This window comes from Globicephala melas, chromosome 17 (genome assembly GCF_963455315.2).
Source record: "Globicephala melas chromosome 17, mGloMel1.2, whole genome shotgun sequence".
Taxonomy (NCBI): Eukaryota; Metazoa; Chordata; class Mammalia; order Artiodactyla; family Delphinidae; genus Globicephala; species Globicephala melas.
This window is the reverse complement of record NC_083330.1, coordinates 2404878-2417997: the sequence shown is the minus strand read 5'-3', so window position 1 is coordinate 2417997 and position 13120 is coordinate 2404878. Positions and strand designations below refer to the sequence as shown.

Below are 13120 nucleotides of genomic sequence, written 5' to 3'. Positions count from 1 at the left end.
CCCCGTCGGGGGTCACCGTGGCCTCCTTTAACCTCTGTGAAGCTCTGGCCTTTGTGGGGGGAAGGAAGGGTGATGACATCTGCCCCACAGGGTCCAGCAGCAGACCTGGAACACAGCAGACCTACATTAAACGCTGGGGCATTTCTTACTAAGGAAGAAAATCCTGCAACTCTTTGAACCCACTTTTTAAGAATCTTGAATATGGGTAAAAATTCAACGTTATAAATTAAAGTCTCATTTTCACTTAGCAAACCACAAACTCAGTGTAAAAGGGCTCAGATTTGTCTCAGTCTCTTATTTTCTGTTTGAACTAAAAGAGTCTGACTTTTTACAGGTATAGAGAGTGATGAAGAAATTAGGCATTTGGATGAAGAAATAAAGGAACTCAATGAGTCCAACCTTAAAATCGAAGCAGATATGATGAAACTCCAGACGCAGGTAAAAAAAAAAAAAAAAAAAAAAAGGAAGAAGGAAGGGAAAAGCAGTGGGGGAAGGGATGGAGGAAAGGAGAAGGCAGGAGAGCAATGAGTTATCTTTAGGTAATCATAATCCTAAATGGAGGGAACACATTGAACTATTAAACCCTATGATAAAAAACAAACTTATCGGACTTCCCTGGTGGCGCAGTGCTTAAGAGTCCTCCTGCCAAAGCAGGGGACACGGGTTCGAGCCCTGGTCCGGGAAGATCCCACATGCCGTGGAGCAACTAAGCCTGTGTGCCACAACTACTGAGCCTGTGCGCCACAACTACTGAGCCCACGTGCCACAACTACTGAGCCCGTGTGCCTAGAGCCCGTGCTCCACAAGAGAAGCCCGCGCACCGCAACAAAGAGTAGCCCCCGCTCGCTGCAACTAGAGAAAGCCCGCACGCAGCAGCAAAGACCCAACGCAGCGAAAAATAAATAAAATAAATTTTAAGAAAAACATACGGATCTTTTGCAATGAACACACAGAGTGTGTCTCCTGTACACATCCTTGTGAAGGCTTGAATCCATGGATCACGCTGGACGATCGCTGGTTTGGCAGCTGTAGCCAAACTGCTCACCTGGGTGAGCCTGGGTGCACCAAGGGCTGTATCAGCAAGTAAGACGATCTTCCTATAACTGCAGAGCCTCTGGAGTATGTGGTGCTTTAGAAAAACCGTCACGAGAAGATATAGGAGGCCTTAGTTTTATTGGAAATTCAAGTAAAGCAATGCAACTTTTTAAATTTAATTTTTCTAGAACACCTCTGAATGAGTCAGTCTTTGATAGAAATGGATCTTTTCCCAGATTTTCCTGACATTCTTTATTGAAAATTCAAGCAGTTTCTCAATTCCGCATTCTCCTGGGTCTGCCCCAGCCCCTGATTAAATTTACCCACGAGGGAATTAAAAGTTCAGTCCAGGATTTGTTTTTTGTCTTTTTTTGTTTGTCTGTTTTTTGGCCATGCCCCAAGGCTTGCGGGATCTTAGCTCCCTGACCAGAGATCAAACTCGGGCCCCAGCAATGAGAGCACCGAGTCCTAACCACTGGACCACCAGGGAACTCTCGAGTCCAGGATTTTTAAAAACACTCATAATAACTCTATTGCAATAAATCAGAAGGAAAAGAATGAGACAAAGTTAAGTTGAAGTGTCTTTCTCCCTTTTCTCCTTTCCTGAAACGTGGGGTTTGGGCCACTGAGGTTACTGACTCTCAGAAGTCTTCACTCACAGGGGCCTAAAACAGAAGCTTTTAGTCCATCTGAAAAGCAGGTTTCTGCGTGACCAGTGTCATAATCTTCCATTAATAGCAATCTAAGCTACAAAGAGAGCGTCATGCGTGGTTTTCGCAATCATGAGAACTTGTCTTGAGAACATTAGTGAAGAAAGCAAAGGCCTTGCCCTCATGGAGCTTACAGTCTAGAAGGGGAGGTAAACAATAACCAAAAAAATCAGAAGCGATAAACTACATCGCACGAGGGCAGGGCATGGGGAGAAGCAGCCAGGGTTCGATACAGAGAGGAGAGCGGGGCTCAGCCACAGGGAGAAGGAAACATGTGGCCGGACTCGAGGAGCTGAGGCCGTTAGCCAAACAGGAAGGGGGAGGAGTGTTTCCAACAGTAGAACAGCCAGTGCCAAGCCCCTAACCCTTGAGAAGGCCCAGCGTTTTGAGAAATAGCAGAGTGAGTGTGGCTACAGGTCAGTGACCTGGGGGTTGTAGGAGGTGAGGCCCCGGGGACACACAGGGCTTCCCAGGCCCTTTTTAAGACGTTGGTTTTTATTCTGAATGAACGCAGAACCATTACGGGGTTTAGAGCCAAGGGTTAACACGATCATATTTGATCTACGATCTGCCTGACATTTGAAGAGACCCGCGTGGGTAGGTGGGGTGAAGACAGGTCAGCAAGAGATTGGGTGGTGCCCAGCTGGGTGCAGGGCCGCCCCTGAGAAGGGGTCACAGTCACCACGGCGGCTGCCCCTGGGGAGCAGCAGTGCAGGTGGGCACCATCTCCGTCCTGGGCCCTCTGACGGGGGAGCCCAGTGGACATGAAGTGCGAGACAAAGCGCTGTCAGGGACGCCTCCCAGGCCTGGGCAGCGAGCAAGTTGCCATCAGCTGGGAAGGAGGGGGCTGTGTAGGGAGCGGGTTTGGGGAAATAGTGAAGGTTTGCCCTTGCAGTCCGCCTTACAGCCACGTGGAGGTGTGGAACTGCAGGCGTGGGAGAATCTGGGCTGAAGAGCCGCACTTGGGGCTGTGATTCCGGCCCTCAGAGCGAAGGTGGGGGGGCGGGGGCGGGCAGGGCTGCCGCTTTCTGAGGACAGGTGGCCATAGGCCTGATCAGCGCCGGACCCCAATAAAGCCCCGCCCTTCCAAACCCCGCTTCCCACGTTCCCAAGTTCTTTCCATTTCAGATCACGTCTATGGAGAGCAACTTAAAGACGATAGAGGAGGAAAACAAACTGATAGAACAGAGCAACGAGAGTCTGCTGAAGGACCTGGCGGGCCTGAGTCAAGCCCTCATCTCCAGCCTCGCTGACATCCAACTCCCGCAGATGGTGAGTCTGAGGCCGCGCGGCTCCGTCCCAGGGCTGCCCTTGCTGGCGAGCCGTCACCCAGGGCTGGGGCGAAAAGTCGGCTCCGAGGGGACGGGCCACCCACACTTCATCCCTGGGAACGTGATGGATGTTTACGTTGAGCCTATGTCACGACCAAGGGCTTCTGATACCGCAGGAGCCTTTCACAGATGATGAGGGTTTATCTGAAACTAGGTTTATCATGTAAAATGAAAATTGGAGGCCAAAGTTCCCGCTCTCAAAATTTGTTTCCAGATGGGAAGCTTGCTAACGTGGCTTACACAATCTGAGACCCATGCTTTCTTTTTTTTTTTTAACATCTTTATTGGAGTATAATTGCTTTACAATGGTGTGTTAGTTTCTGCTGTATAACAAAGTGAATCAATTATACATATACATATGTCCCCATATCCCCTCCCTCTTGCATCTCCCTCCCACCCTCCCTATCCCACCCTTCTAGGCGGTCACAAAGTACCGAGCTGATCTCCCTGTGCTGTGCAGCTGCTTCCCACTAGCTATCTATTTTATATTTGGTAGTGTATGTATGTCCACGCCACTCTCTCACTTCGTCCCAGCTTACCCTTCCCCCTTCCCGTGTCCTCAAGTCCATTCTCTACGTCTGCGTCTTTACCTAAGTATGTTCTTCATATATATAAGTACTCCTCATATAGAATAAAAAGCACAAGAGTGAGCAAGGAATCCTATTTCCAAAACCTAACCATATGCTTGAGACATTGCAACTATTTAAAATTCATAGAAGATTGATTTCCTTTACATTTTCATAAATATAATAAACATTTGGAAGAGGGCTGCATTGTTGAATGCTTTCCATTTCCTCAGTACAGGCATGTTTAGAACAAGGTTTCTAAAGCTGCAAGTTTTATATACAGAGGGTTTGAAAAAGCAGCAATTTAATAAAGAAATAGGATTGGTTTTCCTGAAAGCAAGAAATCTCGCAATTTGTCCAACTTCCCAGCATGGAACCCTCATCTTCACCAATTCCAAATATGTCTCCTGACAGTAAGAAAAGAAAACAATATTTTTTTTAAAAAATCAATAATGTAATAAAAAAGAACCCAAAGGAAAATAAATGATTACTTTATGGCCGGTATTAAGGTAATTATTGAATATTATTGTTATATTATTTCTTGTTTTGTTATATTATTTCTTAACATTTCTCTCATACTTCAAATTTGTATTCTGTAATAGTTTTTTCTTCAGTGGCACCATAAAAGTCACAGTTACCGTGCAAGATATACTTTGCATAGTTACATACAAGGCACTCTCGTGGTGATGTGGGGGCGGGTCCCACTAAATGTTCACAATTTATTTCGAGCACTGGTCTCCCATCTTGTGGGGGAGGGATTGGAGGCTATGAGCCTTACGTAACTTGATGCAGGTTCCAAAGCCTGCACAAGCGAGGTGGCCTTTATCACTCTGCCATCCGGGTCCTCGTCCAGCTAGAAACTCGTGACACGGCAAAGGCAGAAATGACAAGGGAACGGAGAGCCGCGTCAGGCAGCTGGTGGAGTCAGTGCTCGGCTGGGCACAGTGAAATCAGCTCCACGTTGAGAAAGCCGAGCTCTTCAGCAGCAGCAATCACAGGAATACCCTTTATTCCTTTGCACTGAGACCTTGTACAAGTCCCTTCTTCCACGCCTCTTGTGCAGTAAGTAAGGCACGTTTCCAAAAAGCTGGGAAATGCAGGCCCAAGAAGTGGCGGAGCGGCAGTTCCCCAGCCACTCGTTCCTTCCACTCGTGCAGTTTCCACGCTGCGAGGGGCTGCTCTGTTTGAGCTGCCGCGTTAGGGACAGGAGGTGCCCACGCACAAGCAAAGAGCAGGGGGTGAACAGACCGGACTCTGTGAATCCCGTATTCCACCTGGAAAGACAGAGAGAGGGGGAAAGCCTAGCTCTGACCCTCAAGGCGGAAATGGACAAAGGAGTCTGACGATGTGAATCCCGTATTCCACCTGGAAAGACAGAGGGAGGGGGAAAGCCTAGCTCGGACCCTCAAGGCGGAGATGGACAAAGGAGTCTGACGATGAAGGAGGACAATTCCCACCAGACAGCTGGTGACACCTTGTCCAGCCTCACAGCCCTGAAACCCCGGCCCAGGGCTGTCAGAGGAAGCTTCTGGACGAGCAAAGCCCTCCTCCTGCCTGGCCCACACCCGCCTTCTGCAGACGAGGTCTCCATGCTGAGCACGTGCACGTGAGGGAGGCCGAGAGCCCCTCTCGGGAGGAGGGTGCAGCTGGGAAGGGCCCAGCCCAGCAGCGAGACCTCCACCTGGTGTGGCTCCAAACTGACCCCAAAATACGGGCAGTCGCGCTCACCCCATTAACCGAGTGAAGAGCGCGCAGCCGCCTGCCTTCCCGCGTCCCTCCCTGATGCCAGAGTCATGGTACCCCCCGTGGACTTGCTCCCCTTTTCCCAGCAGCCTGGGTCACGTGATTGATGCCATGTGTTTTGTCCTCCTTCAGGGGCCCATCAGTGAGCAGAATTTTGAAGCGTACGTCAACACGCTCACAGACATGTACAGCAATCTGGAACGGGACTATTCCCCAGAATGCAAGGCTCTGCTGGAGAGCATCAAGCAGGCGGTGAAGGGCATCCACGTGTAGGAGCACAGCGCCACGGGCCGCGGACTCTCCACCGGCAGCCGCGTGTACGGATCTGGAGGGCCCCCGGCCGCTAAGGCAGGCAGGCGCCGTACTGCATCTACAATTGCAACATTGCACTAATTTCCCCCCCCCAGCTAACGTGAAAAGGAAAGAAAAACTATGATAGACTCTTTGGATGAAAAGCAATGCAGTCAAATATTAGATCTTATTTATTTTCATATGCTTTCCTTTTATTTCTTCATTGCACTCTTTTGGGTTCTTTTTGTACAGTATATGTAAAATAAACGTGACATTTTTATATTTTATTTATTTCTAATCAAAGAGTTTTTTTATCTTTTAATTGCATTTTGAAGTCTGCCATATTTTTACAAGTGTGTTTATTAATTTATTTTCCAATAGAATTTAAATAGAAATGCTCTTCTCAAATCACATACCTTGCTGGGTTTAAAGGAGAAGACAGATAAGAATGAAGGAAATCCTTGTCTACGGACTGCACTGTGGTCCGGTTTGACTTTTATTGCACACTTCTACCCCAACCCCCGTCCCACCTTCACTGGCTTTGTGTTTATAGACAGGCTTAGGTAAGGTGCGCAGGAGGGACAGCAAGATAAAAGGCACCCACTCGTGGGATGTGCGCCCTCACAGAAGCACAGTAGACTGGAAAACAGCCTGTTCCAAATCTGTTAGCAATAATTAAACATAGCAATCAGCAAAGTATTCGACTTGGCTGTACGGTTTCAATTCATATGAATTATTTATTTGAAATGGTTTAAAGAAACAAGCTTTTTTAGTGATGCAGGTTTGTCCATTTGTCTTTCAAGTCACACCAGACAGTGGGCAGCTCTGACCCTGAGATGAGAAGTAAGGCTTGATGTGACCAGCCAGGCTTTCCTGCCACACGTTGTCACAATATACAAGGGACGATATTGATGTAGATTTGTACTTAGCAAATGTAAACGCATCCAAATGGAAAACTGTGTAGATACCATATCCCCTGAAATAGCATTTATCTTACTGGGTTGACTGGGAAGAAATGGAAAATATAATCACACATGCAAAAATGGTACCCAGATCTGAGTCGTTGCTTGAAATGCTGGCGACGTTGTCTCAGCCTCCTTAGGCAGCCAGACAGCTTTCAATTTGACAGAAGTCTTTCTGCAGAACAACAAGTGCTACAAAGCACACGCACTCGCAACCCACAGACAGACACACTCACAGACACGAAATTGAGCCCACAATCTCGCATTTCTGGGTGGATCAGAGTTTAGGAGTTGCTATAGTAAAGGCAATGTCTATTTCAGGGATTGTAAAGTAGTTAAGCATTGTTTCAAAAGTTTTTTTATATTTATTTTTTTTAAGAAAAAGGTATAGACAACCAGCTAAACTGCCTTTTTGCTGTGCACACACCCCGGGTGTGCAACGTGCCTCTGTGTAAATGGGCTTGATTTCTGTGCTGTAATGAAGTGTTTATTTTTCTTAGCCTCCTGGGTGTGTAGACTGAATGCGATGGCGCTCACAGGCTTGATGTTTTCCACTGTTGTTACTGTTACTGCACAAACTACAGCACCGTCCACGGTGATTTCACCCCATGACACTGGTCATTGTTCGCTATTAAGTGGGGCTTATCTTTGGTTTGGGGTTCACTTGAACCCTGACTCTTAGTCTAGTGAAAATGAGATGTCTGTTCTTAGGTAGGAACGGTGGGTATTTAAAAATCAACTTTAAAAAAAAAAAGAGCTACCATGTGTGCTGTCTATTATAAATGGGACACCAAACAAAATTTTCTATTAAAGTTATGTACTTGCAAACATTTTGCTGTACAGTCCTTGATAGATGCACACAGATGAGTTCACTTATTACAAAGACAAAAGTTTAATTTGCTAAATATTTTAACAAGTTTGTTATATATTTTATTTAATTTAAAAGAAACCTCTGACCGACCTATGTATTTATTATTATAATTTACTGTGACTTCAAGTTCGTCGATTTGTGTTTGCGTAGTTTGAACAGGACGTTTCTGTGAAGGATGTTTGTATTTATTTGCCTCCTTTGTACTTGATCTGTTTTGTAATGTGCACTGAATTTTTTTTTCCTTTCCACTATGTTAATGATCGATGCTGTAAATTGGGTCTTTTGTAAACAACAGAAAGGCAATGATGTACGCATTTTTTTAATTTGAAGTAGTTTGTACACTGTTTCTTCAAACAATTAATATTTCTTACATCAAAGCAACCAGCTGTGTTCAGTGCTGTACATTTGGTGTATGGTAGGAAATAAAAATTGATAAGAGTTTTGCTGTGGTCCTTCTTGAGCTACTAGAGACGCTTGTGGCCATCCCATGGGAAGCACTGTGCCCTCCCACCAAGGAGCTCAGCGGGGGGAGGGCACAGCTGAGCCTGTGAGTCGCTCTGATGCCCTGGGGTCTGCTAGTCTGCTTGGCTTATTTTTTCACCCCAAGTGGACAGGACTTTTGCCAGTTGGTAGCTGCCCCAGCCTGGGGTTCAGTAAACACACGTGCAAACCAGCAGATGCCTCTGAGATCAGGAAACCTTTGCTTGCGCCAGCAGGAAATTCACCTGCATCTAGTGAGCAGTAAGATAGAGGCCCCGCCCTCCTGATGCTGACATCACTTTGGGGGCTGAGTATATCCGTGCATTCCTGTAAGCCAGTTGAACACAGATTCAAGGAAAATAATCAATTGTGGTTTTTTAAATATTTATTTATTTATTTGGTTGTGCCGGGTCTTAGTTGCGGAAGGCGGGCTCCTTAGTTGTGGCTCGCCAGCTCCTTAGTTGCGGCATGCGAACTCTTAGTTGCGGCTTGCATGTGGGATATAGTTCCCTGACCAGGGATGGAACCTGGGCCCCCTGTATCAGGCGTCTTACCCCCTGCGCCACCAGGGAAGCCCCGGAAAATAATTCTTGACAGCACCTGTTTGGCTTGCATGTTTTTCCCATCTCATGTCGAAGAGAACAGTAAGGGTCCTATGTTCACATGACAGATGTTTTATCAGAAGGCATGTGTGCCAGGCCCACCCCGATGTGGGTTCAGCCTGGTGGGGGAGGGGAAATGAGTGATGGGTACACAGGCTCCCGCGGAAACACTGTGCAGGGTACCACCTGCCTCTGACTTCCTGGGAAAAGGGCTGGTTACAGATGAGCTGGCAAGTCGGGAGAAAGGCATTGCACAGCGCGAACAGCACCTACAGAAGATGACGGTGAGACAGTCATCCACGGAGCAGGTAATTAAAATGCCAAAAGTTAGTGAGAAGTGAGGCAAAAAGCCCAGGTAGGTAGGAAAGGGAGTCATATTAAACATCCAAGGTAAAGAACTGTAATTTCCACATGCAGACCCCAGAATACCAAAGAAAGATCTAAACCAAAGAATGCCAAGATCGGGTTTCCATTAGAGACAATTTATTCCATCAGTTCAAACAATTACCATTTCCTACCTGAAGGCAACAAAATTGTGCTCAGTGCTGTACCTCTGATACTTGGTAGGAAATAAAAATTGATAATGGGTTTTGCTGTGATCAGTTGCGGGCTGCTGTATGGAAACCCTTGTCACCAGCCCATGAAAGGCCCTAGAGCCTTAGACACAGAAGTAGAGCCTTAGACGCTTCTACTGGAACCACGTTTTGAGTGAAAAGAAGAGGGTAAATGATTCCTTGATTTGCCTCCCTAGAAAAAGTTTTAAAAATTAACTTGCCATGGTGCATAAATATTTTACTAATCTTCTTAAAACTCATGTTTTCTACATCTCTTTCCACACATTACATCCATCGTATTGTGGTCTGGGAATAGTACCCTGCTATTTCCTCTCTTTATTTAGCAGCTAATTACAAAGCAAGCAGATTTAATTGGCTAATCACTGTCTGCACTGTCAGACCCCATCAACGATGCCTGGATGCTTCAGCTCCTGAAATCCTCAAACACGTTTATGTAGTAAATATCATATCAGTGATACTGATGGAGAAACTGCTGCTCAGAAAAGTTAGTAAGCTGCCCAACACCAGAAAACTGGGAAAAGGCACAGCCAGATTGAACACTTTCCACTGGTTTTAAGATCTAACCCATGGGGACCTGTCTACTCACCTGTTAGATGCCGTCTCACCTGCAAGAAAGAAAACAAGAATTAGTCAAGGTTAAGATATCTGTTATGGGAAGGAAATCCAAAAAAGAAGGGATATATGTATACATATAGCTAATTCACTTTGCTGTGCAGTAGAAACTAACACAACATTGTAAAGCAAATATACTCCAATAAAAATTAAAAAGAAAAAGATATCTGTTGATCCTCACTCATTTCTATTAGGCCTAAAACTAAGAATGGAATTTTAGGGCCAGCTATAGTAAATACTGCTATGCAGTTTCCAATATTGAATATAAAAAAACAAACAAACAAACAAACATTTTTGTTGGGCCCAGACACATGGAATATCCCTAAATCTTGATGTGACAGCAGTACCTCCTGGTGTCCTGAGCTCCTGAATCTCTTAGCTTCCCAGACACAACACAACGGAGTGTTCCCACCAGCATCGTGAGACTTGGAGAGTGGAGAATTTGCCTGACACCCCAGAGATAAGTCCAAGGTCAGGATTCAACCCAGTTCTGACCCCCCGAGAAGCTCCTGCCCCTTCTGCAGGCCACCAGCACCGTCTAGCCAACCCCCAACTCCCCGGCCAACATCCCAACCTGCCTCAGATTACAGCCCGCGGGCAGGAGGGGCCAGTTCAATCACCAGTCCGGATAAAGTTGTTCAAAGAAGCATCACTTTCACATTTTAGCCACATTGTTACGATGTGCTTTTCTTGTACCGGCACATCATGCAAATGTGACACCCTAATCATCGATTTGACGAACTGGGATTGAAAATCTTGATACGGGTCATTGCTGCCCCCAAAATAAGGAAAATGGAAAGAACTCATTTTTTGTTGTTGTTTTTAAGGCGAAACAACATGATTATCGTGTTCGGTCATAAGCTGCTTTGTGTATGCCTGACAGCTTTGCATTGGCCTCTGACAAGTAGAAGGACACTTTGTACCGACCTTTACCAGTTACTAAATATGCAAAAACATAAGGAGAATGTGAATTTCCTGCTCTTAAGAAACAGCTGCTGTTTCAGAGTTTCCCCCTCAGATATGTATTTATCACATATAAATGCAGTCATTTTCCTTCTGCGACTGATTACCTAATTCAGTTTGGAATGAGATCCGGGACTGGGGGAAAGGGGTAGATGTTGTAGATGTTTTGAAGTAAGAATGGCACTCCGGGGACAGGACACTAACAATGCTTTTAAAGGATCAAACTTCTAGCCACTGGAAATCATTGTGAACATTCCTCCCCAAGACTAGAGTCCTTGAATTCCAAAAATAAGGCCCAAGACCCAGAGGACCAGCAGCTTCCACGCCCACCACTGGCTGTGCTGGGCTCTGACACACCTGGACCACTGGTGTCTCCCTGACATGCCTTTGCCACTCAGGGAAATCCTTGCCCGGGACGGAAAAGTTTAAATATCTTCAGTACTTGTTCAGCAGCTTCTCAACAATACACGTATCCGATCGGGAAGGACTCAGCGTGCTCTCGCTGGAGACACCCTTCCAGGACAACAGACGCCCCGAAATGACCGTTAACTCTTGGAGATGCTCTCTGCTGGGAGTATCTCTTCCAAACCTGCACGTGGGGAAAACCCCCAGGGGCCAATCCCACCATCCCAGGCAGAGCCCTCCTCAAACCACGCAGCACCTTCCTCAGGGGACTGCCAGGGTTACATTAACCAAGCTTTGTGCTGTCTGTGGGTGCAGCACTGGACAGACCCAAGGAGTTCCTGCGTCGCCACGAGTTACACCTACAGCTCCCGTCTTTCCGTGAGTGGATAAATCGGTGGCTCGATTAGACTCATCACAAATCTGAAAGCTTAACTCCGAGCCTTGCCAACAACCCTCTTGGGCGCTTCTGTGAACACAGAGGAAAACCAAATGCTTCTGCTCTCCCCACATGCCCTTTGTCTCCAGAGAATCACCTGGGTCCATGGCAAAAACGTAAATAATGAGCAGAAGCAGGGGAGGGAGAAGGGAAGGATGGAGGAGAGGAAGAGAGAAGAAAAAGGATAGAAAATGAGCCATCCCTCGTATCATATGGTTTTTTAAAAGTAAATGAAAAGGGCTTCCCTGGTGGCGCAGTGGTTGAGAGTCCGCCTGCCGATGCAGGGGACACGGGTTCGTGCCCCGGTCCGGGAAGATCCCGCATGCCGCGGAGCGGCTGGGCCCGTGAGCCATGGCCACTGAGCCTGCGCGTCCGGAGCCTGTGCTCCGCAACAGGAGAGGCCAAAACAGTGAGAGGCCCGCGTACCGCAAAAAAAAAAAAGAAAAAGTAAATGAAAAGTGCACGCAAATTCCTCATGGGCAAAAACGGAAGCTAATTCCTGGGCCTGGACGAGCCCAGAGTTTGACTGGTTCCCACGGGTCCCGCCAAGCACCCATGAGGATTTAAAAAGAGGTGTGCGTGCGTGCGTGTGTGCGCACGCACGCACACGTGTCTGTTTTAACGTGTGTTCAGTGCTTAATGTTCACCAGGAGTTTCCTAAGTGCCATGAACACTCGATTTAATTCTCACCACAGTTCCGAGAGCTCTGGATTACTATACTCATCACGCACTTTGAAAAGGAGTCACGCGGTGGCCGAGCCGCGTGAGCTCAGCTGAGGCCAGCCGGCCGCGGCGCCCCTTTCTAGTCCCCAGAGAACGCGCTTGTCCACACCCGTCCTTCCTGCCGCCCTCGCCCACCTGCCCCTCCTCCCGTGTCCTGAACAGGAGCGGCCCGCATGAGTGCTGGCTGGTGCCACAGGGAAACCTAAAACCAGGCTAGATATGGTAGCTTGAATAAAATAGAGTTTTAAAATTAATTTTCCTTTCGTTGTACTTATTTTCAATGTAACTGCTAGAAAATGTAAAGTCCACGTGTGGCTCTCACTACTTCTCTTGGAAGGGGTTATCTGACCGTTCCTTCTATAAGAGGCCTGAGAGTTTTCAAGAAGAAAAACTGAGTGAATTTCTGCAGCTTAGAAATCACAAGGCCTTTTTTCTCCCTTTTTTGCTTTTTTGAGGGAGAAATTGCCAAATTATGAAACCATCTGAGAACAAATTATGAAAACATCTGAGAACATAAGCTTTACGTGTTCAGGTAAAAAACCGAAGTGGCTAATCGCACCATTAAATCTGTAACTATGTCAAATACGGTCACATAACCGGGAAATCTACTCATTTTTGCTTTTTTAAAACCAATTACCAATCTACAGAAGCAAATTCTGTTTTAAAAGATCACAGTGATAGTTGGAATAATTTTTTTAGTACATATCTGCGTATGATGCTGAATTAGAAGCTTAGGAAACCGATCCGGAGTTAGAGGACCAAAAAATATCGTGTGTATCTCTTTTCTTTTAAGCAAGGGTGATCATCTGTGGGAA

General features: G+C 46.6%; 1 protein-coding gene across 5 annotated transcripts in view; it reads left to right on the top strand.

Annotated features, from left to right (window-relative positions):
* ST18 (ST18 C2H2C-type zinc finger transcription factor) overlaps positions 1–7951 on the top strand; it is a 131808-nt gene extending 123857 nt beyond the window's left edge. For all 5 annotated transcript variants that reach the window (XM_060287693.1, XM_060287694.1, XM_060287695.1 and 2 more), the window contains 3 exons: positions 335–438; positions 2874–3017; positions 5518–7951. In XM_060287693.1, coding sequence (XP_060143676.1) covers positions 335–438; positions 2874–3017; positions 5518–5658 — 389 coding nt within the window. In that variant the 3' untranslated portion in view covers positions 5659–7951. The remainder of the gene's footprint in view (positions 1–334; positions 439–2873; positions 3018–5517) is intronic.
* The last annotated feature ends 5169 nt before the right edge of the window (positions 7952–13120 follow it).